The sequence below is a fragment of the Gouania willdenowi genome, chromosome 21 (assembly GCF_900634775.1).
Source record: "Gouania willdenowi chromosome 21, fGouWil2.1, whole genome shotgun sequence".
In the NCBI taxonomy this organism is placed as follows: domain Eukaryota; kingdom Metazoa; phylum Chordata; class Actinopteri; order Blenniiformes; family Gobiesocidae; genus Gouania; species Gouania willdenowi.
The window spans coordinates 16250280-16276440 of record NC_041064.1 but is presented as its reverse complement, the minus strand read 5'-3'; the positions used below and the strand labels follow the sequence as shown (position 1 = coordinate 16276440).

The window sequence follows — 26161 nt, the reverse complement described above, 5'->3', positions numbered from 1 at the left end:
TGTGCCCAGCAGTATTTAAACTAAATGCAGCTACAACTACAACTTTTTTCTTTGAAATCAAATTATAATGGAGATATTTCTCTTGATAATTAGACAGCAAAGTTAGCTTTGATCAAAATTAAGATACGACTTAGTAAATAAACTGCATTATGCTTAACCTGGTTATGTTAGCCTCTGATGACATAAACACCTGATTTCACTCAAGCCAATAATAGAAGAGTTGACAGTTTCCCACCCTCTGCAAAATCAAAATCCATTTTAAGACCAAAAAAGGTGATTTTACGTCAGTAAAACTTGTATAAATGGTAAAGTCACTTGCTTCAGCTTTTTAGTTGAAATGCTGAAGATGAACAGATCCTCTTGAGATCGGCTGTGTCTGGAAACATTACCTGAAGCTCACAGCTATACTATGCTAGAGGTTACTCTCCAACTACCTGAAGTCTAAATAAGTACCAGGGACAACAACAGTCATGTCAGCCTGTGACACAGAGAAAGCCAACAGTTATTCAAACTCTACCTTGTATCCCCTGAGGAGCGGTGTTTGTGTGAGACGCACTGGCAGAGACTCCTATAAACTAAACTAAACGTCAAAAAAGCTTTGAAATCAAACTATACCATTATATTAATAATAATATATGTGATATTGTAATTTTCCATGTCGCCAAAACAGAATTCTTGAGATATTGCCCAAGCCTACTCCTTAGTATCGTAAACCTACCCTTTAAATGAACAACTGGACTGAAGACCCAATAAAGAGTTAATTCAGGTCACCTACAGTTCATTAGAGTCTACATTGACTGTAAATATCCAAATGTGGCTGTAATTGTTTGTGTGTTATCCTCAAATTGGACTGGGCTGCTCTACCTTGCACAATTACACAGGATAAGAAGAAAAAGAAGATAAATTGATACAAACGGTAAATATGTGGTACTCTTAATAGCAGAACATGTTACATGGACTCTGACTAGATCATAAACAGGATTACACCACCTCCTTCAATCCAAACAACAAAGTATCAATCCATCCAGCTCATTTTAATCAGAATGGGGTGCATAAGTGACTATATCGACTAAATCTTCAGTTGACCCCTTTTTTTTTCCTCCTACACTCAAAACTCTTGTGGGTCACTTCCCTACGCCCTGTTATTGAACTTAAAATCAAAGACTATAATTAGTACACTTTGGTCCCATTATCACATGCAAAGAGGAACAGATAAGGAACGAGAGGAGGGAAAGACCGGCAGCTTTGAAAAGCTAAACAAGACGCTCATTGTTCTTGGCCAGCTGCCTCACCCCAAAAAACAAAACCTAGGAGTGCTCGAGTGTGTGTGTATACATCTCAATATAAATGCATATAAGAATGTGTGTGCCTGTGTAGGAGGGGTAGGAGCATTCTCTCCAGGATGATATTTGCATATTTGCTACAGCTGCTTAAAATCATCAGCAAGTTATTCACATTCATGTAAGCACAAGAGCGACCAAATATTAGGGTATGTGTGTAATCGTGGAAAAATACATCTTTTGGTTCATTCAATGGGTGACAAAAGTGGTCAATAAATGATGGCCGAAGTGTAACCCCGATACGACTATATCGTGCCCCATCCTTTCAGATCCTTTCAACGCATGCGAAAAACGCGTCTTCATCCGGTCTGCCTATTCTGCGGCAGTTTGTGTACTATTTAAAAGGTTGAAAGTTTAACTCTGCAACTTGTGCATTCCAAACCTGCTGCCAAGATTTCCCAATTAATTGGGAATTTACGTTTTGAGTGAATTACAATTTATTTTGGTTTTTATTTCATTTTCTGTTTGGTTTTTGATTATCAAAGTGTTTTGATCCATTTTTGTACACATCATCTTGCGGTGGTTTTTTCTTTTTTTTTTTTTTCCTAATTAATTTTAAAGACACTACAAAAGCTATCACATATTTACATGTACTATTAAAATATCTAACAAATGTTGTATGGTCGGTTTACACTCAAATATCACGTCCCAGGAGCTCCGTCGTAAAGATTGCGAGTGAAGGAAGTATGTAGTGTACGCGTATGTGTTGAGAGGATCTGAAAGGATGGGGCACTGACAGACTACAACATTATTACGACTTTGACCATGACCAGAAATCTTGATGATAAGTAAGGCAGGAAATTATTCAAAATGTAGGTTTAAAACAATAAAACTTATGAAAACATCTTTGAGAACCAACAAAACCCACCTTCAGCTTTGGAATCAACCTGCTAAAGACAGCTTCATCATTACAGGCATCTGATGACATCACCATCAAACTCAGTAATGAACAGAGTTCTCACCTGACAGAAACTAGCAACATAGACATCTCCCTAAAGCAGTCACAGAAGGTGGGGCCATAATTAAATATTGAGGATGACTAGTGTAGATTATTTACGCACAAGCCTCTACAGTATACTCAGTCATTAGCAGCGTTGGAGGGGAGGTTTTTTTACTGCTGTGTCACCATTTGAACCTTGACATATAGTAAGCACACTTGTCCCAGATATTACAAGAAATATGATGCAGCAGAGAGACTTCTACCTATTGAACATGTTCTCTGAACTGCTCACAGTCTGTCCCCGTGTCATTGCATAACTGTATGTTTTCCTACGCCTTAGCTAAATGCATGCTCTGCTGTTAGCTGGTCAAAAACACAAAGATCTCAGGTTCCGGCTCGGGTGGTGGAGGGTTGTCTTCTGATTGAGTGGTTGGGGGTTCAATTCCTCAAGTGTTATACTCATCTAAGTGTCCAAGTGTCCTGGGGCAAGACATTGAACCCAACGTTGCTCCCAATGGTCGACTGGCGCCTTGCATGGCAGTTGGTGTGTGAATGGGTTAATGAACTTTGGGACTACCTTGGTGGTTATAAAACGCTCTATAAATCAAGTCCATTTATCATTTAGTAGCTAATCTCTGGAAAACAACCCTGGATTAAATCCACATAATACTGTCGCTAATTTATTAATGGGTGACTTCTACGGTGAAAAACAGCATACTCTAATTTTCCATTTTAAACACTGGAATAGAAACAACTGTTAGGCTTGGATATTGGAGTGCATCTCCCCATTTAGGTGTGTGTCAGTTTACTAAGTGGTTTTCAATGCCAAGACCCAGAGGAGAGCCTCATGTCACAAACCACCACATTACTAGTATCCCATGATTCCACCTCAACCTAATATTTAGTTTTGTGCTTAACTTCACTCCCACCCGATTTTTTTTTTAGAATGAAAAATTTCAAAGTAAAACTACAGCCTGATCGATATAACATTTTTTGGGACGGTACCGATATTTGGGTTGTTGAAAGTAGATATCTGATGTATCTGTCGATAACCAATATATCGGCCGATACCACAAAAAAGGAACACTGAATACACAGGATACATAGTGTACATGAACACAAATTTGTAAAATACCAAATATGATTCAAGACAAAGAAGCAGAAAACTACTAAATTTAAATCAGTAAATTTAATTAACAACATTGTCAACATAAGGACTGTAAAGTTACTAATAAATAAGAAAAGGCAAACTTGCACAAAACGTATTTCTGGAATACAATGTAAAAAATAAATAAATAAAAATACATTCCAAAATAAAGTTGCTAAAATGTAAAGCAGTGGACAAATAAAAAAAGGTGAATTATAACTGTAAACAATCAACTAGTGCAAGTAATTTTGTAATTATTACCGTCAATTCAAAAGTGGCAGTTTATAATACAGAAATCACAGCACAGAGCCACAGAATTTCCACACAGCAAAAAACTTAACAAGTCTGTTACATATTAAGAGTAATCAGATTAAACGCCCAGGCTATTGATCGATGTTGATCAATTGCAATTTTATGTTGAGAAAGTCATAGTTTCAATGGTATGTTAAGCTGTTATTACATAATAGGGTCATTTAACTGTAAAGCAAAGGTAAGATAGGGATAAGTCATATATAATTTAAGTGTAAAGTGATCATTAAATATTACAACCTAATGAGTCCGCATTGTAAAACTCGCCTAGGAAACGACATGGAAAAGAGCCACGTAAACATCTTATACACATCAGCACATAAATGAGGCAAAACCGGAGGAGAGATGTGTGTAATGACTAGAGCTGGGCGATATATCGAGATTCAAGATATATCGAGTTTTCTATTTTGGCGATATAGAAAATTACAATATAGCCTATGTTGATAAATGAATTTCTATAGTTTATTTTGTATCAAAATACCTGTTTTAGAGGTCGCTGCTTTCTCTATTTCTCAGAACAGCATGAAAAGCTCAATTAGATGGATTGCTGAGTGTGTCCTATCTCAGATCTACCACTTAACAAGCCACACTACAGAACTCACTCACACATGCTGTCCCTTAGAGGCGAAAACCCAAAAGCGGCACATATTGTGCAGCTGTATGTTAATAAATATTAGAGGTGTCCCAATCCGATATTGATATCGGATATCAGTCCAATATCAGCCAGAAAAAGAATATCGGATTTTATCGGAATACATCTAAAATCTCCAATATATATTATATATTATTCAATTGTAGAATACTGTATAAATTATGTTGAAGGTTAAATGTAACCAATTGGTTAATAATAAATGGGTCAGTTTTTCTCATACCTACTGTTGCTGAATATTGTTCTCTGTTTGAGTAACATCACTTGATCAAGCCTTTTCTAACATTCCACCTACAAAATAGGTAATCAAAGTAAGTATCATTCGTGCTGATATCGTATCAAATCGATTTTGGCCAATACTCAAGGCTGCAATAACGATATCGTATCAGTAGTGGAAAAAAGTTGTATCGGGACATCCCTAATAAATATGCCTTTGAGGCATTTTGTATCAGCAAATTTAACCCAGAATTGTCTTTCTGGTTAGACTTAATTTCAATTAAAATGATCAAGATCTATATCGTATATCACTATTTTAAAGAAAAAATATACACATGAGTTTTAGTCCAAATCACCCAGCCCTAGTAATGACCATCACAGCCCCCCATGGAAAATCCCCGGGAGGCCTAGTAAGTGGCATTGCTTCATGTCCGCAGCCAGCCGGTCCTCAGATCCCGGCACGGTGCCACTGTGGCCCCTTGAACAGGACACTCCATGTCACATCCCTCCCCGCCGTCGCAATGTCTAATTTCGACTCGACCCGTTGAAATGGTCACAGGCACCGGTAGACCGGCCCGTCTCCGGGACAGCGTCCGTTCCTGTGGGCGCACCTTCCGCTTTGACACATGCGTAATAAACGAGTCCTAACGCTTTAACTGTAATACGCATATGACTAGCTACACCACTGGGAGTTTTAAATTGACATTACTGTGAGTAATATCCAGGTGGAACATTTAAAAATGTATTTTTAAAAACCCTGGTTTCTTGTAGCTTGGCCTGGTGCGGCCTGCTAACCCGGCTAGGCTGACCGGCCCAGCACGCCGAGCCCCGGCCAACCTGTCACAGGACAGTACTAGGCTATCCCGGGTAGGTAAAGGGTTTGTCGGGTTTGTTAGTGAATGAACATGTGCTTCTGTGTGGCTTTAGTGAGGGTGCTCAGAGCTCTACTTACTGCTGACTTTCATGCTCCCGAACGCGGAGGGCTGCGGCACTGGTTTACAGCTCTCCGCGAAGGATGTGGTCCTGGGCCGACCCGACATGATCCAATCCCTGTTTGATTCTCCGGACTATGGAAACTGACTCGTTAAAAGAAAGAATAAATGGGTCTTCCAAAGCTTCTCATTCAAAAAGGTTGAAAGTCGATGTGATAGCAGAGGGAGGGGAGCTAGAAAATCCCTTTTACCCCACAATCCTTCACACTTCTTCTTCCGAACACCTAATAAACTACCCGTTCTTTCCAAAGGACGCTGAATCAAAGCATAATTTCTTCCTTAAATCCCGTGTTGGATCCTGATAAAATAGTCATAGATGTGGCCTCTCCCTGTGGCCCCCGGTTTAAAAGCCAAAGGCGATTTATCTCTGGATGTAGGACAACTGCTGCAAAGGGGATCCGATGGGACGTCGAAAGTCGATCCGGTGTCGTATCAGTGACCAACGCTGTGTTTTAATAACAGTTTGGGGCGCTTGCAGTTCCTCTTCATATCCCGATGTGGAGGCTCAATGATCCAACTGCCATGGCGGCTGCCTCGCTATACCCTAGCCTTCAGACGGACGACCAGTCTCCCCGGTCCCCCTCACCGTGTGCACTCGCCGTACACCGCCTCCGAATCCAACCTCGCCTGTCGTATGTTTCGGTGTCTCTTCCTAGTCGGCAAAGGCCTCAGAAAACGGGGGTCTATCAGCACACGACGAATTTCTTTTTTATTCCTTCCCCACAGGTTTTAGCCTCCTAGTCTTTGTCGCTACGTTCGCCAATTACGCTACTATCGTAAAGGGTTACACTAGGCTATGGAAATTCTCCTCAAAGGTTCACGTAACAGGCGTAATTTACAATGTAGAATGGCAAAACTGTGAACGCCCAGACGGTGAATCAGGGGTGTGGATTTAGCCAATCACAGATGGTAATCGTCATAATTGGGCGTTAACCGTCCGGCTAACAGCCAATCACAGTTGCGCTGTAGAGTACCACATGGCATAATTTGAACGGCCCCGCCCTCCCGACTAGACAGCCTTTTACCCCGTGCCGCTACAGGGGCAATGGGCGGGGCTTCATCTATGATTGATCACTTTGGTGACCAATAGAAGGCCAGAACAGAGCTGTCATTTCTAACGGAGCCAGCTGTCAGAGAGCACACTGGAGGCCCTGCAGCACTGTTGCTATGTTAGTGGCTGAACCTCCCACAAAACCTGGCACATCAGTGTGTTCGGTGTCATAGTTATGTTTTCTGTGTCTTATCATATTAGCATTTGTCTTGTCATTTATCCAAATTTAACACCTAATAATGGTTGTGTAAAAGCCAAGGTCATGCTAAATGTAATGCTCAAAGTGCTTTTGAAAGGGAGTTGGTATAGATGTATAATATCCAATCATTGTATTACATGATGATATAAAGCAAGAATAAAATTACACTGTAAACCAGTGTTTCTCAAATGGGGGTACGTGTATCTCTAAGGGTGAGCGATGGCACGACAGGGGGAGGAAAGTGGAAAAATTAACAAATAAAGTGTCATTCTTGGTACCCCAGGCGTGGTATACAATAGACTTTAAACAATAGAATTTAATATATTCAGGAGCCACTAAATCAGTGTTTTTCAATCTTGGGGTCGGGATCCCACGTGGGGTCACCTGAAATTTCTGAAAAATGAGAATAGACTTTTTTTTTTAATTATACTTCTAAAAACACACAATATATATATATATATCAAAATGAGACTTTAAAATGTGTGTTATAAGTCGTTAATTCTATCATTATGCGCAATAGTTTTTTTAAAATAGTTTTCTAAGCAAAATGTTGTAGTCAGACTTATTTCTTGGATTCAGAAATAAGAGAAAGGGGGTACTTGAGTCAAAAAAGTTTAAGAACCACTGCTGTAAACAGTAACTATTAGGGGTGTGTATTGCTTGGCATCTGGCGATATGATCCGTATCCTGATACATAGGTTACGATACAATACGATATATCCCGATAATAAAGTATAAGGCGATTATTGAGATTTTTTACAGCATGTGCAGACAAAGTGCACAAAAAAAAAAGAAACAACTAAATATAAATGTGTACACCTTCATGAGAACATTATGTATGAAATATATTTTATTGACATATTTTACAGTCAAAACATTGGCTTGCCATGCCATGTGCCAACAGCTTAAAATAAAAAATAACATACAATCTGCCTGAGGTATATGCCCAGAATAACAAATAAATGCAGAAAGTTATTACTTTCTTTTTAGATTTTATTGAAAAAACACAAGCTGGTCAACATGCCCAGGTTTCAGTGCACTTCTTTGTACAGTTACAATGTCTCCAGTGGAAAAGACTTTCCTGGTTAAATACAGGTAAAAATAAATAAATAGATAAATCGATATGGATGCATTTTGAATTGATTCGAGAATCGCGTGACGTAATATATCAACGAATTGTTTTTTTAAACACCTCTAGTAACTATGAATCAAAATTCTGACATCCACAACATATGCCTCGCAGCAGACTTTCTGCATGAATTACAAGAGGTATTTTCTACATGTTGATGATATTTTGCTGTACACTATTGTTAAAAGTTTTGAAAAATGATTTCCAGATTGGAAAATGTTTTGTTGTTGTGTTGTTTTTTTTAATATAAGTGTTCAAAATGTTCATTGAGAACAGTAAACATTCAACTTTCATAGTTTAGGATGTTGATAATAAAAAAAACAGTTTTTCTGGTACAGCCCATTTTAGATTAAACTGGATCGCGATGCCAACAAACTATAATGAGTTCAACACTTTTGGTTTAGTGCTAATGAGCTAACTGGAGACTATCTTTATCTAAGTGAGAATTACACACAGACTTGTGGATATCCCCTTTTGTTAGGTGATTAGGTAATACATTTACATCTTTTTCTCTACTGCGTATGACTGAGAGGGAGATTTTTGGTCATGTTGTTGAAGTAATGTGTTTGTTGATGATTTTAAATTATTTTACTGATGTTTTTTTTTTTGTTTTTTTTCCCCCCTGACTTTAATGTTCTTATAGATTTTAAGCTGTTGAATGTTTTCTGTTGCACTTTTTGATCATGTAAAGCACAATGAGTTACCTTGTGTATAAAATGCGCCATACAAATACATTTGCCTTGCCTTGCCTTAAGTATGCTCAAGAAATCCATCTGTACTGAGTTTAAAACCAATTCAAACTTGTATAAAATGTAGGATAAAGACTAAAACTGTCCAAAGATTACATTTAAGGCTGACCTTTGCTGTAAGAAATGAAAATGTCGTTTCTACTTCACCGTGGTCTACTTGTCTTGCCTCTGCCTTTTGTGTAGTTTATTTTTACTCTTCACCCTCCACTTACAAGAGACTTTATCCTAGGCTGCCTTTCATGGGTTAAAATGCACATTAAGAACCAGCATCTCAAAAGCAAAGCAGGCAGCTACGCAGAAGTAATGCAAGACACTATCATCTCTTCATAGCAACACCTCCCCACGGCAAGCATGCATTTTCCCATTAGCAAAGGTAAGAAGAACCAAAGAGACAGAACAGAGATAGTGGTTGGGGGTTGAAGTCAAGGGCAAGGTTAAGTCAGTAATGCAACAGAAAAAATATTTGAGTTGGTATTTTTAGAGGCAAAGGTGGATTAACAACTAGGCAAATAATACCCTGCTTCAAAGCAAGCACTTTGAATGAATTAATGGTTGTTTGCCTGTTTAAATCCACAAGCAACGACTAAAAAATTGAAATGTGTTGAAGTAAATTTAGAATGCAGAGACTTATTCTCACAAAGTAGAATATCTTAAATAAAGCTCTCGCGTTTTCTGGAAAATCCTGAGTCAATGGTGGATACTTCCAGTAGACGTGTGCTTGGAAGTAAGAAAAGGTGTAAATAGTCTTTGAAGAAGGACTTTTAAGTAAAATGTACATTTTGAAGAAATAAAAGAAAAGCCAAAGACACCAAAAAATTGTTTAAGTCATCGATCAAAAATGAGTTTTCGATAATATTCTGCAAGTCCAAACAAACAGCAGCCATTATGTAAATAACACTTCTTATGCAAAGTATAGCAAACATCCCAATGATGGAATACCAATTCCTACTAAGTTGCTCTTCAAAATAAATACTGAGGGACCTGGAGAAAGTTCCTCAAACCTAGTTGTTTTCAGGTGGAAAAAAAAGAAAATGTAAATAGCATCTTTGGGCCTGTTATTGACTGATAAGTAAAAACATCTCAACACTTGTGTCTGTTAAAAAGATATAGCTTTAATGATGCAATATACAGTCGTACTGTTTCCGTTCATACTATGCAGAACCTTGATAACTCCAGCAGTATATTATTGTATTGATAACTGATAATACTCACATCTTCACCAAAACTATTCAATAAGCATTCTCTATTCTATACCTCAGCTGTGGTCCCAGTAAATGAGTTGCGTCTTAAATCTTACCTGCTTCTGAATTCAACTAAAACTGTTGGTGGGATGTTCACAAAGTAACCATCACAAATAAAATATCCCAGTGTATTTTTGGGAGGATAGGAACTGGAAAATGTTTTTTTTAATTTAATTTAAAAAATCTTGTAACCCTTGATTTCACACTGTTATTCAAAATCTACGTGATAGGAATATCTAATAATTAGCTACAGTGAAATTCAACTTGAGAAATTTTAGACAAATCTGAACTTTTATAAAACTTGGTATTGCTAGAATTCATATTCTTTAACATGTTGGTCACCGACAGGTGTAAATACATGCAAAATCTTAGAATCGCTTCATAAAATAGATGTTGTCTCAATCAAAAAATAAACAAACAAATAATTAAATCAGCTTTATTGTCGGTCACATCTGACAAGATGTATTAGTTTTCTTTTTGACAATATTCAAGATCAGAATTATTGAACATTGTCGTCGTCTCTGTATAGCACCCTCCAAGTCTTAATAAATAAGTACTTAAAAGTATATAAATAGTCAGCAATACTGTACATAAGTATATAAAAACATAAATGCAGTCAGTGTCTTTAAGGTCATTCTAGGTTCTATGAAAGAGGTGGTCATGGTTTACAGTAAATATGACAAATAAAAGACCTCAATTAAACACAGTGCACTTTTAAAACTGGCCTGTGGATGTCCCTGTTTGCATTTGCACCATTTCATACCACATACAGTGAAGGCACAAGAGCATCAGTAAATGCAGCGCAAACTAAAACACATTTTGTTGCATTGTGGGTCAGTTTACTGTTTGCACTTTACATCACGTATCTGCCTAATGTCATTCAAAATATATTTTATATCCTATAAATAATAGATATTGCAGTAAAATAGACAAAACGCAAATTTGAAAAAAAAAAAAAAAAAGTCAAATTGCTTACTGAAACAGAATGTTAAATATCTAAATAAATACAGGATTTGTGAATAGCGAGCACAAAATATTTATGATCATTCATGTTTTTATAGGGCTTGCATGATCTATTTTATGTTTGGTCTCTCTCTCTCTTTTTAACCATTTATTATGTAATAATAATAATTACATGTTATAGGTTTTTTTTAAGTCTGACAATAGAAATGCACAATATAAATATATCAAAGGAAGATATCAAACATTACAAAGCACTATGTATTTTGGAGAAAATACCAACCAGCCCCACTTCCTATGATACTTGATTAAAGATCTCCCAATTTCAGGACATCTCTGTTGAAAATAACTGCCAACCTCCCAATAGCGAATCCCATTACCTTCATGCACACATTAATTCCAGTTGTAAATGGGTATATTTCTAAAGTGCAGAGTGACTGGTCATACAAAGGTGGGTTTGAGGTCTTCTTTGAACACTACAGGCCGTGAGGAGAGGTACAGGGATGCGTAGTCCTCATCGTCGCTGTCGGAGGAGTCAGAGGAGCTGTCTGAGCTCATGAGTGAGCATCTTGCAAATAGGAGTCACAGTAAGGACGGTGGTAGTAGGAATAATCTGTTGAGCTGCTGGAGTCTGAGTCCCAGTAACCACAAGAGTCCCGGATATGTTTACACTGCAGATCGCTACTGTGTCTTTCTTCCACATCAGGCGAGGCAGTGTAATTTGTTCAGCACTTTGTCGAACGGAACATCTGTGACACACTGAAACAAATCTTTGAGGTTTTCCTTCTGCTTTCTGTCTTGCAGAATCCTCCTCTTTGATAGTGTGACCCTGTGGAAGGCCATCATCAGTGATAGCCTCAGAGTGCTTCACTGGATCTCTGTGTGTGTGTCTTGTCCTCCTGCAGCGGGAATTCTCTGGACCAGTATAGAAACAGGATGGGGCCAGACTTCTTCTGGAGGAGCCAAAGGGGGGACGACGCTTTCTCATAGTGTAAGGAGAGATGCTGGGGAAGTGGAAGTGAGCAGGTGGAGGTGGGGAGCATGGAGTACGTAGGGCGAGCAACGAGGGTTTTGGTTGAGATGATCGAGACTCTCGGCCAGGTGATCGAAGAGTTGTTTCTGTGACGGCGTCTACACTCAGCTCTTGGAGGATCTCCTGCAACTGTTCACTACTGATAAAACCAGCTAGTCTTGTGTTTGGTTCAAGTTGAAATGATAGATCACCTCGTGGAGACTGTAGAGAAGTGACAAAGTGGACAGTCTCCTCTGCTGTTCTGAGTGACCCAGGAAATGGGCGTGGCTGTAAGAACTCATCTTCCATTTTTGACTCAATTTCATCTCTAACCGGGGAGCCTAAAGAAGAAGGTTGTCTCTGGGTTTTTCTTTGGTGATCATTGGCAGGGAGTGTGGAAGGTTCTGATGATGGTGTAACAGTAAATGGTGAAACAGGACAAGTTGTGGCACAAGAAGGAATACGAGTGGACAAGAAGGTAGATTGTGGTTCTTTCTGAGGAAAAGACATGATGGAAGGTTCTTCAGACTGAAGCTCAGTGGTCTGAGTGGAGGAAGAATTAAGATTACTGGTGGAGGAGTCCATGCCCTGGTCTTCAGGAGAATGGCTGGTGGACATAAGTCGCAGGAGTTTGCCTTTGGCATTGTTCACTTGCTCCTGAAGACTGTCAATCACAGCATTCTTCTGAAAGTGGATGGATAAACAAAATAAAATCATTCAGTCACATTGGCAGGACACTGGTGTAATGTTAGAAATGATCTATTCAGCAGTGTTAACTTTATTGACTAAATACTTCTGCCTATAGTTTTTGTTGACTACATTTCTTTAATAACAAGAACTCATTAAAAAATGCATATGAACAAAAACATTGACGAATATGTTGACATTTTTGTTAAAGGGATGAAATAAATTACTCTTTCTGACTACTGAGGTCTTGACCAATTGTTAAAAAAAATATTTTTTTAGAAACAGTTTGACCTTCACTCCTCATGCAAAGAGCAGTTTAGAGTTCTCAGAACAGACAGCTGTGGAAACCTTATCTGGGATGGAGATTCTCATAACCTGCAGGTGTTGAAATTGAGTGGCTTGATGCTTCTCTCCTTTGATGCCATGTCCCTATTTTTTGAAGCTCAGTAATTGACAATGATACGTGTATGTAAGAGTTATGTCACCCTCTGCTGGTTTGATCCTCCTGAGTTTGAAATTTAATGCAAAAATAAATAGCTTTCTGTATGTAGGAATGTGGGCTTTGCATCTATAAAGAGGTGGTACATTGAATATTAAATGGACTTAAAACTCTTTGCAGACATATTTTTTTTTTGTATTTATTTTAAGGGGATAGCCAGGAAGGACATTATAATGGTTAGAATTAGACACTGAAAGTAAAGAGGGGCAGAACTAGCATTTGCTTCTTCCTGTTCCTTCTCAAACTGTGTATATGTACATTTATGTTAAATCTATTGTGATTAGAAAGTAAATCCTTCATCTTGAATCAGACAGTATTTCTTAGTGGCCGCTGATCTGTCTTAAGGCTGTGTTACTTGCATTACACTGAGTTGATATTGTATTTTAATTCTTTGCTTTAATGAAAATTCCACATAGATTTTCATGAGTATGTGCTTGTCTTGCTATGTATGTTGGCTCTGCAACCTAACGGCAAATTGTCCACAGACTACAGTGCTTTATAAACTGGGGAAGGTTCCAGGGCCCCACCAAACCTCGTAAACACAATATGTGTCGAAAAACACCTACTTAAAATGTCCCGTGATGCTGTTTCATGGTTCCTTCATTTGTATTTTCTCATTTAATAAGTTTTAAACATTAAAACCTTATCAAACAATTAGATGTTACATTTTTTAATGTATTTTAGTGACAAAAGGTTTTTATAACAAAGTCCCCCAAAAATATTCTATGTATTTGTTTAAATATATGAAAACAATACAATGTTTATAGAATGTACAAACTATAGCATTAGCATCTATAAAGGTTGGCTGCTTTATATATATTCACTTTATTACCCAGATGTATTGTTTGAGTGTGTTAGCGGCATGTGCACAGGAGGCTTTGAAAAGGTTAAAAGTAACAGAAATAATTAGTATTTATTATTTATTTACCCTGATAGCAAAGCTTCCTAAAATTCAAATGTAAGGACAAAAAAAAAAAAAAAACAATTATGCAGCAAAACATTAAAAAACAGAATTTTATATAACCTGAAGATAATAATCAGGATCGATTGCTCTGTATTGTGTCATAGAGAGTTTTTTCTCTCTCTCACTTATACTTATTGGGGAATGACCTCATTCAGGAGCTTTTTCATGGAGGTGTTTTCCCCCAGCAGGTAGTAGATCTCATCCTGGCTGTACACGGAGGGCTGGCTCTTACTGGGGCTGCTGAAGTACTTGGCCATCTGACTTTGGTTGTTCTGATCCACTTCAAACTGGCGCCACTGCAAAAGCTACAGAAAAGCCAAATGTGAGATCAATGACACACACCACTGGAAGATCTCATGACGACTATCGGACACGAGATTTAGCCCAGGTGTGGTGGCGCGCCTTGCTCATTGTTCAAGCACTTCCCTTATTTCCGAGAAAAAACGCATTCCTTTGTTGCGGCATGAACTTACTGCCAGACTCTAAAAGGAGTCGTAAACCTGTTTGCAGCAGCCTACGTAGCTTTGACTCATAAAATGCCCTTTGTTGAGTCATGCAGCACTGACAGACACGTAAAAACTGAGTTAGACACGAAGAGCGGATTGACTTGCTTTAATCAAACATAGAAAGTCATGCCCGTAACTGCTATTCATCAACCTGTCATAAGTGTCTTTAGTTTCGCTCAGTTCGTCTGATCTCAAGCATCTAAACTGGAGTTGCATGTGGTGTGGGAATGTTGTAGTGTTGCATAACAGCTTTAACCTAAAAACACTGATCTATAGTGAATATGTTTTACCATATTATAAATATACCTTCCATTTTTACATTTTAGAATCTGTAGAAATGTTGCAAATGTAAATATACAGACGTCGTCATGGTAATACTACAATGTTTGATCATTCTTTTCTAACCTGAGGTACAAACAGCATGCAGTTAGTAGCCAGCGTGCAGATAAAGACGGCTCCAGCCACAGCACTGGAGACCAGGTTGGGCCAGGCCTGTAGAAAGATGGACACGGGAAGAGCCACAGCAGAGGAGAAGGTGACCAACGTGACACCTGTTATGATGGTGGGAGACTGATTGACAGGAGGGTGGCTGACGTTGTAGTCGTCAGTCCAGCCAGATATGTGCCGTAAAGGAAAAGACAGCCCTGAAAAAAACAATTTTTCAATGTGATTTCTCTCCAGCTTTAACTACTAAAAAAAACACAATCACCTAAAAAAAAAAGCATAGACATATGATGAAATCATTCCATTTACATGTTAATTTTGCACTTGTTCTTTTCACTGCTGTTAAATGTACTATTTGTTAAGGTATTGGATAATTGTATCTCCTATGAAAACAAAAGTTAAAATTTCCCACTTTTAAATTGGAAAAAATATGAAAAAAAGGGAGCCAAACAAAGACACACATTTTGATACTTCCTGTAAATCTAAAATTCCAATGTATGGTAAGTAGTCCACTGTGATAAACCTATGTATATCCATTAGATATCAGTTTGCATGTGCAAATGTGTGCTATAGGCATTATGTAATACAATGCAATAGCAAAATGTGCCATTGAGTAATTTAAAGTATATTGATTTGAGAGCTTGAACACTATTCTTTAGGATTTACGTCGTCCCTTTTTTATGTTATAGCTTGCTATGTGTTATCTCTTTGTCCATTGTATTTATCCTTTCTCATTATCCTCTTTTCTCATTCATCATTCAATTCAAGTCACTTCTCTTCTTGCACTCGACAAAGGCGGTTACATTTTCTGCTTCCTCTCCCACCCTTATCTGCCCTCACTGCTGCTTGTTTTGTCTTGTCTTGTGAATCTAATAAGGGCCTCTCTTTACATCTCTATCCGAAAACCAAAATTATGGAATTGATCAGTTGGTCTCTCAATGCAATCGACCCAATCTTTTCAACAAAAGAACGGGCAGAGGTGATGTTGGTGCTGGTTACGCGCTTGACTCCTGGCGCGGGTCGTGTGTCTTTCCATTCTTTCCGTTGAGGACTAGGAAGACATCTACATGATTGGAATTATGGTAGCAGGCATGCTGCTGATTGGAGCTGGCAGCTTTCTGACCGTTGGCAGCTGTTTGGGAAAGGCTGCCAGTCATTTCTGAAGGATTGTGCAGGACTCTTAATACTCAGACTAATGTGATGAACAAACTCAAAAGTAATTTGAAGGCTATTTTGGAACGTTTACACGGAATTTGAAATCAACTTGGAGAAATGAAATGTTCGGCTGCAAGTTAAAGCCACTTTATTGGAAAACTGCTGGGGACCAGGACTCAAGGCTACCGATATTGTGCTAGCCTGAATCGAAAACAAATCGCAAATCATCATTGGCTCCCACAGCCAGCCGCCCAAGTCCGTCTCTTACTCACCAAGATGTTTGTGTAGACATCAGAATCCGAATCAGAAAGGAGTTTATTCACCAGGTACAGTTTAAAAACAGTACAAGGAATTTAACTCGGTAGTTGGAGTGAAGGACACACATCAACACACCAGGGTGCCATTTGCGGCGCCCACTAATTTAGATGAAAGGTGGGACAAAAACAGGAGGAGAGGTGATGGGGAAAAGGCAAGTTTGAAACTGAATTCCTTATTGGAGAAGACGGGGTTAAACTAGGAAAAACCACCTTGGCAACATGTACTTAAGCAAAAACACAGTCAAAGAACACAGACATGCCACGTAGGTAGGGTGGGATGGGTGGTTGGCTGGGGGAGCGGATCAGGGTGGGTAGGAGAAGAGAATTCCAGCCGTTTGGGGACGCGGGCAAGCACACCACCGTGCGGCACGAGGGGAGTGGGGGCGGGCAGATGGCCAACGAAGGCTTTGAAATATAAACCCTTAGCGCCGTTTCTGAAGACAGCCAGATGACGTGGGACGACCTTGAAGGTTCAGTTCCGCAACAAGAGTTCCAGGTGGTTTAGGGAGGGGGTCGTCACACGTCATCTGACTGGATCAGAATGAAGCAAAGGGATTATATTTCAACGCCTTCGTTGGTCCTCCATTTTTGTTGTGACTGTGTTTATTTTTGGTGCATGTACGCTGATGAGGTTTTTTCCGAGTTTTACACTGTGATCCTTAATAGGGAACTCAGTTTAGGACCTGCCTTTTCCCCTCTCCCTTTCCTTCTGTTTTCCTACTTTTCATCTAAATATTGTGTCGCTGTCCATGTGGCGACCTACTGCCCTGCCCCTGTCCCCCATGTTATATGTGATTGTCTTTTCACGTTCTTGGATGGGATGAAACTGTGCTAATTGCCCCACGGGAATGAATAACGTTTTTTCTGATTCTGATATTGAATTGATCTATTAAAAGAACAAATAAAAACAAATCCCGAAAGTTTTGCATTTAAATAACATTAAAAGATAACTTGCCTTCTGAATAGCAATGATGATGAACCACAGATTTGAATAATTAGAAGAACAAGAGTCCATCTGGGACAAAGATATGAGATATCCTTCCTCATCATCTATAATGAGAGACGCACAGATCAATAAGAAAAATTAAACATTTGTACTTAGTAATCATTACACTAAATGCATATTTTCAGTCACATTAATCAGAACAAAGTGAGTTAGTAATTAGGTATAGCTTATGATGGTTTAAATGTGGTTCTCTGTTGTCAAACAAAAACAGTTTATTAGCTTTTTGGAAATTAATGAACAAATGATACCTTAACGACAGCTGTGACGGATCTGGAACACCCGATAGGATCTGTGATATTCCAGGCAGTGAGAATTAGCAAGTCAAACACGATCAAAACAGCCACCATGCCCATCAGCTGAATGTCTCGGATGATCTGAGGCAGAACAAAATTGAGTCCTGGCATTCTTCCCTCAGCATTAAAGACATAAAACTGAGTAGTTTCATGTCATGTACAGTAAGTCATTCCTTACCACTCTCTTGTCAGGCACTCGTTGAGTAAATACTCTGTATAGCCTCCACGTTTTCCCCAAAATTGGTCCAAACACCAGAGTGCTCCCAACACAAAGCATCCACACTCGGGCCTGGAGGAAAGGAGAAAACACACAGCCTCACTTCTGATCACAATCAGAACACTAACATTTTATCATAGAATTGAAGAACTGTGGGTATTTCAAAAGCCTACTTGATGCGCAGCTATAGATACTCCATTTTGCGAGCAAGCTTGTTCGTCAATGGAAAACAGGAAGCCACTGCTGTATGTGAGGACACTTCCAAAAAGAGTGAGGATGTTCAAGTTGGGACTGGACATCTTCACTATCCTAATAAGAAGACATTGTCAGTAGGTTCACATTTGTTTATAACATCAGTTTTAAACTGTACTGTAATACTTCTCATAGTGTGACCCACCGGTTATTTTTGAAGCGCAGCGTGAAGATGAGGAAGCACATTGCCAACAGGATGCCACAGGAGAGCAGCGTCCACAACACAGCACTGAGCACTGGGGACAGAGGACGTCTGGGGAGCTCCACTGTCATCTACACACATAATGAAAATTGAAAAAAACAATTTTTTAATAAAAAAAATATGAACCTACTGACAGAAGTATTGCTTGACTCATATATCCTGAAAACAGATCCACACAGAAAACCAACTCTTATATTGGTAAATAAGGTTTTATTAAAGTAAAAAGAGCACACGTCACATGTTTTAAAGCTTTAATCTAAAAAATTAAGTGCAACAAAAAGTGACCTTGCCTGACCTGATTTATTTGAAACACAAGACATTGACAGGCAATATAATCAGAGGGACTGAGTTGACCCCTCCGTGATTTCTGCGTGGGTTCAAGTAAGGGAAAACTCTTCCGCTGAAGGAGTATCCGGTGAACGTAAATATATGGGAATGAGTGTCAGCATTATAAAAGGAAACCTGCCCCCACCCCATATCAACATACACCCCAACACTGTGGGGCTTCTCAATCAGAGGCACACAGACAGGAGGGTTGTCCAGTGCCCAGTAGCTCTGATCACTCCTCATTCCCAAAGCCCAGTATCCCCTTTCAGGGTTTAGTATGCATCCTCCTTTTCTGCTGACCGATTCCAGTCCGATTCCAATATCCCACTCGGTCTTCCCTTCCACTTGCACTTCAAAGTAAAACTTTCCAGAGGAGAAACCTTCCTTTCCCAAGACGCTAACACCAGGGTAAAACCTTTCAGGGTTATCCGGGACGCTCAGTGGGACATCACTGTGATAGACCTGTTCTTATTTTCAGACACCACTAGTTTGGGATGAGCCGTGTTGGGATCCAAGGTCACGTCGACAGCATACCGCCGGGCACGCTGGAATTCAGCCTCACACAGTCTGTTCACTTCAGTTTGTGCCATCGTCTCCAGCTGACTCATTACTCTTCTGACCGCTCTCCTCATGGTGCCCACATAGTCAGCACTGTCTGCGCGGACATCGGACCAGTCTTTGATGGCTGGCAATGTGCGGAGATGATAGAGATTGTCTTCAGTGTGAGAGAGATGCTTCAGGTCACCACTCCTGTGCGTGAGCTGATCAATCTCCTTCTCCAGAGCTTTTATGAACTCACTGGCCTTGTTTTCAATTTGCTTCTGCCTTGCTCTAATCAGTTCAGCCACATCCTCATGTCCTCGTTGGACAAGCTGAAGCAAATTGTCAAAGACCTCCGAACTCTCTTCAATCTCCATTTCTGTGTTTCTTTTGCTGATCGCGACAGACTGATTGATTTCGCTGATTTTCTGCTGCCTGCTGTCGATCATTTCTTCCACCACTTCTTTGATGCTTCCTATCTCAGCTCTCCTGTCTTTGCTCTTAACTTCATACAAACAATGTGATGAGCCTTGTGGTCTTTTTGCACACAAACATTACACACAAACATCATGTCAGAGGTGCAGAACAGATCCAGCAGTTTCTCATGCTTCTTGCACACTCTGTCTTGCATGCTCATGGTGGGGCTAATCAGACGGTGCTTCTTGAAGGTGGCAAGAACATGATGAGGCTCCAGATGCGTCTCACAAACGAGGCTAAGCAGTCAAGGCACGACTTTAAAGCTTTGATTTCTTTGCCTAGACACACGTCACATGAAATCTCTTCTTTGCGGCTTGTTGACTGGTCGACAACATTGGTTTTAGATTTCTTCTCCAGTAGCTGCTTGAACTGGGACGCCACCTCTGATATGAAAGTGTTTACTTTCAGGTTGGGCCTCTTGTATAGCTTGTGTTTACACATGGGGCACTGAGGCAGAGTCACACTCTTCCAGTATTTTTTAATGCAGTCATGGCAGAAGTTATGTCCACATGGAGTAGAGACCGGCTGCTCGAACAAATCCAGACAGATGGGGCAAAGAAGCTGCTCCTTGGACAGCACATAGCCAACTGTTGCCATATCTGAGAACACAAACAGGTGGAGTTTAAAGGACCAAGTCCTCTCAGCTCTTTTGTATTTTTGTCCCTTACTAAACCCAACAGTCTGGAAATACTTGTGCTTGTTGAGCTGTCCACATCTACAAATAACAATAAGGTAAATTGATTCTCATTTCATTCACATGGCCGTTATGGTATTTCAGTTCAACAACAACTAATAATTCCAGGGCTTTCCTTTCATGTAGTCATTATCATAAAGTGTGAGATGCTATTCTCTTCCACTAACTTTAGAATCTTGAAAGTGTTAAAATGATAACTCACCTCATTCATGTGTGGGTAAGCAGGGCAATGAAGGCTTGACTACCCTCCTTGGCCCAGTTTCTCCTCTGCTTGAGTGTTTGTTTGGGAAGTCAAATTTGACTTTCTTGTGCCCGCCTCTGTGCTGATGGCCATTTCTTCTTTTAAAGGCAACAGCAACTGAGATACTAAACATAGCATCTGGGGTCCATCCCTATAACCTGACTCAAACTCTACACTTATGCTGCTTTCTCTAAGTAGCATGTAACTAAATCTTTTGTATCATCTGATTTCAATTTCTGTTACCTTTGTTTTCAAGAGGAAGTTTACAATTTTCCCTTAACATACTGACAGATTCAGTATATAATTTGTCCTCTCCAGAATTAAAAGTCCTATACAAGTAAAATCTTTTATTGTATCTTTTACAAGTATCGTCAACAGACTTTGGCTAGAATTGTGAAACAAAGGTTTACCAGAACTTATTTAATGGAAAATATCCATTAAAAATCCTCAAATCATGACATTTGGATGGATTTATTACTGTACCTCAACAATGACTGATGTTCCCCTGTGGCCAAAAGTCTTAAGGGGAATTATGACAAAAGATTAGCAGCACATTACCAACTCAACCTTTAAGTAATAATACTTAAAGTGGTATCAAATCTAGGGGTGTCCCGATTTTTCACTTTCGATACGATACTGATACTGCTGCCTTGTGTATTGGCCAATACAGGATATCAGCATGAATCATATTTACTTTTATTGATTATTTTGTAGTGTGGAATGTTAGAAAGTTTTGATCAAGTGATGTTACTCAAACAGAGAACAACAGTCAGCAACTGCAGTTATAAGAAAAACTGACCCATTATTATTAACCAATGGGTTACAGGAATTTTAAACTTAAACAAAAAATATTCAACAATCGAATAAAATAAATACATTTGAAGAACTTGGAAAACAACCTTAATATACCCAATATAATCATATTATGTATATATATATTTTATATATAAATGTATATATATTTTAAATCCAGGTCGATATAATCAAATGTTGTTGATATCAGACCTCTACCAATATCAATATCAGATAAGGACATCATTAAAAACCAGTTATGTGAAACCCACAGTTGCACATTCATAAGCAGTCAAAAGTTTCTCTTCTGTGAATTTAAATCCAAACATGGAGAGACTGTCAAATGGATTGCAGCCAATTTTGTTTTAAAAACAATCTGGTCCTACAAAATGAACAACAGAAGGTTTTACAATGACAATGGTAATTCACTAATAATTATTTCTTACTCGTAACTTAGTCAGTGTTGTTGACGCTCAATAAGTGCGTACAGGGCTCTTTGTTTTTTTTGTTGTTTTTTTTTGTGTGTAGGACATACCGCACTGAGGCTGCATAGCCTCTGTAGAACCTCCAGGCCTTCCCGCCTGCTAATTCCTGACTGGATGAAGCAAAGTGGGGAATCACACTCGGAGCTGCAGTTCAGCTCAGGCTTCATGATTGGCCCCCGTCTATCCACCGTCACGCACACATCCTGGAGAGCAGTGAAACAAATTGTTGTTACGGTGACATTTGGAAATGAAAGACTCCTGCATATAGGAGGCGGACTTGCATTCATGAAGTAGATAATCATACCCTGCTTGGCTCAGTAGGGGTGTGTAATGGGCTTTAAAAAGTTGCAACAGAAAAACAGGATCTGGAGGTTTACATGAGGACACAGTTTACAGATATGTTAGTTATATTTATCACAGAATATGTAGCACTTAAGGTGACCACCATGGGGTGCTAAGACAGAAACATCCAAAGGACAGCAGTGAGGACATGCATGTGAAAAAAACACACAAAATAAAGCAGTGTTTTTCATCACTGAATTCTCTCAAAACACTTATATTTTAACTACCAGTTTATTCACCCAATCACACACTCAGAAACCAGCAACATCTGAACTGGAACATCTACTACCACCTAAACTACAGTCAACAAACAGGGTTCTCGCCAGCGCAGTCAAGCGTAGGGGGTGCCTACGCTTTGATTTCGATCCCTCATGCTGTGGGGGGCATTTCTGTTGTTTTTCTTTTTTTAATCAGTACCCTCGAAATAATACCTAATTTAAATTTGAAAAAATAAACATTATTTGCTCTTGCCCCAAGAAACACCTCAAAAGAACAGTGTAATTAAAACCTGTCTCTGTTTATACCAAGCGCCCGCCCGGGCAATGTGTCAAGGGGTGTAATGGACACCCTTGTTTTGTCCCGACACGCACACGGCTTCTCCTTTTGTTTCTCTATTTCATGGGAAACCGATGCAAATTTGTCCCCTTGATGTGCGTGACTCGCACGACGCCCTATTTGGCCGACAACTGGGCGGGCTGAGTGCGGAAGGTTTAAATTTGAAACGCGTCTTTGAATCGGCCTTTTGAAAAATGTTATTTCTTGTCTCTATACAGTGTCTGCATTTTGCATTTATTTGTGGAGGACCTATACCAAACATGAGTAACTCTCTCACTCCATTCATCATGACACTTCACCAATTTGAAAATTACTTTTGGCTTTAAAGTAAAGTTGTAACAAATGTAACTAGTGTTCCAGAGGGTTATAAATTTCCAAATTTCCGACGCCGTGGAAAATCCCTGGCGCGAACCCTGACTAATATTAAAGTAGATATATAAAGCTATCTACTATGAAGTTATAGAAGAACACAGCACGGTGGTGAGTGGCTAGAACTTCTGGGACTTTCCTGTGTGGCGTTTGCATGGTTTCCTTGTATTGCATGAGCTTTTTTCTGGATACATCAATATAAAAGATACATTGGAGTTCATTAAGTTAGAAATGAATGGTTGGACACGCCCCCGAAGAGTGCTGGAGATGGACATTGTGTTTCCGGGTATATTTGGTTACTCTATTAGCTTACATCATCCATGTAATTATCGCTCCTTTTTGCACGAAAAGAAAGACAGCGAAGTAGCAACGGGAATGATGCTCTTACTTCATACTCATCGTACAATAAAATCTGCAATATACCCAGGTTATATGAGGCTGAAAATGTCAACTTTATCACCAAATAACATCCCGTTTGTCACTCTTGCCACAGGCATTTTTACAAGGCTACCCCACGCTGCATCGACATGTTCCAGGTTTAATTATGCAGCCTGGTATCACCTGATACTGTGAGCTGTAAAGACAGACACTCTGATGATTGCTGTCCCTGTAATGACTCAGCAACATGTTTGCTGAAAAGATGCATGACCGCCGGTATAGATACAGAAAGCCAGACAATGACTAAGATGGCCAGAGAAACTGGAACTCAGCGTGGAAATCGTTGATAGAGCACAAATTTATAAAAATACATAGTTTTTGAACGATTCTGGATGTGAATAATGCATTTCAAAGCTAAGGGTGTTAGCAGAACAATGAGACCACCGAGGCCGCATGTGTGTGGGAAATGTCTGCAGTTCCTGTCCGTGTCCTTTCGTCACTTTCCAAGTTTAGATCTGGGTCTTGATTCTTCCCTGCAGGAAAAGCCGACAGAGAAGGCATTTCCGCACGTTTTTCAAAGATCCTGCTTCTGTGGGTTTCAACTGCCACCCAAAAAAGGTCCACAAAGGTTGACCAACACTCAACTGGAGGTCAGTGTGGAAGCAGCAGGAACAATACCCAAATCCAAGATATGCTTTATCAACACGTTTTGACGGGATAAAAAAAAAGGAGGTTAGAAGTGTATTTTGTTGTCCTGAAGGCTAAAGCACACATAAAACTTTAGTTAGCAGAGGCTTGGGAAGTCAGACTTGAATGGAGACAGATTGGTTTTTTTGGTCGCACCTCAGTTTTTCAAGTTATTTTCCATTTCTCACAGAAAACATGCTTAGTGCATTCAATTTGTTTTGCTGTAGATCATGGGTGTCCAACACATAAGTTGTTATCTTAATGACTAATGGTCTTCTTGTCATTTTTAAGGTACCAAATTTTTCCACGCGCAAGATTGGACACTAAAGTGATTAATTTGGCCAGCAGACCCATGTGTGATATACTGTAGAAGGAATAAAAAGGTATGCCCTATAAATCAGTATTGTATCTTTTAGGATTATCTCTATAACTGCACATATTGAAACATTCCTTCAGAGTAAGTAATCCGTTTTTTTACTTTATTCTTTAAGCTGATTTGGAGGTTACTTACAGCTGCTAGAAGACATGGTGCACAACTTTCAATCTACTTCTGCTAAAAGTTCACACACATTCATATTAATTCAACCAAACATTAATGTCTTTAAAAAAAAAAAAAAAAAAGGTGCAATTCAAACAGACATGGCCTGAAAAACATTCCTAATTTGATGCAACTTGTATATTGTCTAAATAACAGTGTATTTAAATGAAGGTTGTGGCCTACTTATGAGCATGTTATCCAAAAGACTGCTTATAAGTTGAACTGTTTGGAAATGGGTTTACACACTATTAACTTTATTGCTGAGTAAGTTAAACTAGATTGAGAAATATGGCTTTGTTAAAGAAGTATAACTAGTATACTGACACTTGTTTCATTGAATGTGACAGAAACAACAGCTCGGGGCCAGGTTTATTCTTCTGTGTTTAGCAACTTTTAACGAAAAATATTTGGTTTGTGAAGTAACTTTTGTATAAATGTTGGGCTTTTTTTTAACAGTTATGTGCAACCGTACAAGGTCACTGTGACAGGCAATATCTGCCTATATTTCAAACATCACTTCGATACATTTCATTTGTCAAATCTACATTAAAAAGCTGAAATAGTACCGATTGCGATTAATAGTCACATGATACATTTTAAATGAGCCTTTTATAGAGCTATCTTTTATAATAAACTACTCAAGGCAATATTGTTTACCAAATGTTAACTATCTACATTACCATGATGACAGGTTTAACCATTTTTTTTTTTTTTTACTTACTCGTTATTTTTAAAGGCACTGACAAAGGGAGTTTACAGTAGAAGGAGCTTCAATATTATCATGACACACACACACACACACAAAACACCTTGTATAGTCAACCTGAGTAGGGGCTCAACTGGATATTTCGGCAGGGCCGGTTTCAGACCGCAGACCGTATGTTTAATTAAAACAATAGCCTCCAATGAATTGAAATGTTAACCAGTGTAATATAGTAAATAATGTTTCCTGTGTGAAACGGCGCTAGCCAAAAAAAACTAACCCAACGACGTCATCAAAACATCTATGAGTGAACAAGTCTATAAAAGTGAGTTTTAAAGGGGCCAAACCTCGGTCTTCAGAGCTCGTGGAGGATCCCATCGGCTTTTCCCGCCTCGGGCTGCATCGCGTTTCGTTCCACGCGCGCACAATAAAAGGTGAAAGCACAGCAAACGGCAACACGCGCTCTGACATTGTTACATGGCGACACCTGATCAATAAATCCACTTCAGTGTGTGTGTGTGTGTGGTGTTCCCTCCTTGACTGTGAACAGAGTGTGA

At 39.2% G+C, this 26161-nt stretch overlaps 2 protein-coding genes across 4 annotated transcripts in view; both read right to left on the bottom strand.

Moving 5' to 3' along the window:
* gsk3ba (glycogen synthase kinase 3 beta, genome duplicate a) overlaps positions 1-26161 on the bottom strand; it is a 70021-nt gene that overhangs the window by 21983 nt on the left and 21877 nt on the right. Inside the window, exon 1 of one of the 3 annotated variants that reach the window (XM_028435175.1) lies at positions 5554-6431. The exons of 1 other annotated variant lie outside the window; for it this stretch is intronic. In XM_028435175.1, coding sequence (XP_028290976.1) covers positions 5554-5641 — 88 coding nt within the window. In that variant the 5' untranslated portion in view covers positions 5642-6431. Of the gene's footprint in view, positions 1-5553; positions 6432-26161 lie in introns of those variants that run through there. One more of the 3 variants, XM_028435176.1, reaches the window with a different exon arrangement.
* On the bottom strand, positions 11055-20861 carry LOC114454682 (probable G-protein coupled receptor 156). Its single transcript, XM_028435304.1, is given in 16 exon segments — positions 11055-11488; positions 11491-11644; positions 11647-12618; positions 14231-14389; positions 14996-15187; positions 15190-15234; positions 17462-17548; positions 17752-17886; positions 17984-18094; positions 18196-18331; positions 18420-18547; positions 18780-19270; positions 19273-19857; positions 19860-20051; positions 20054-20419; positions 20717-20861. Coding segments are annotated over 15 exon segments (3876 nt in total). The 5' UTR covers positions 20418-20419; positions 20717-20861; the 3' UTR covers positions 11055-11363.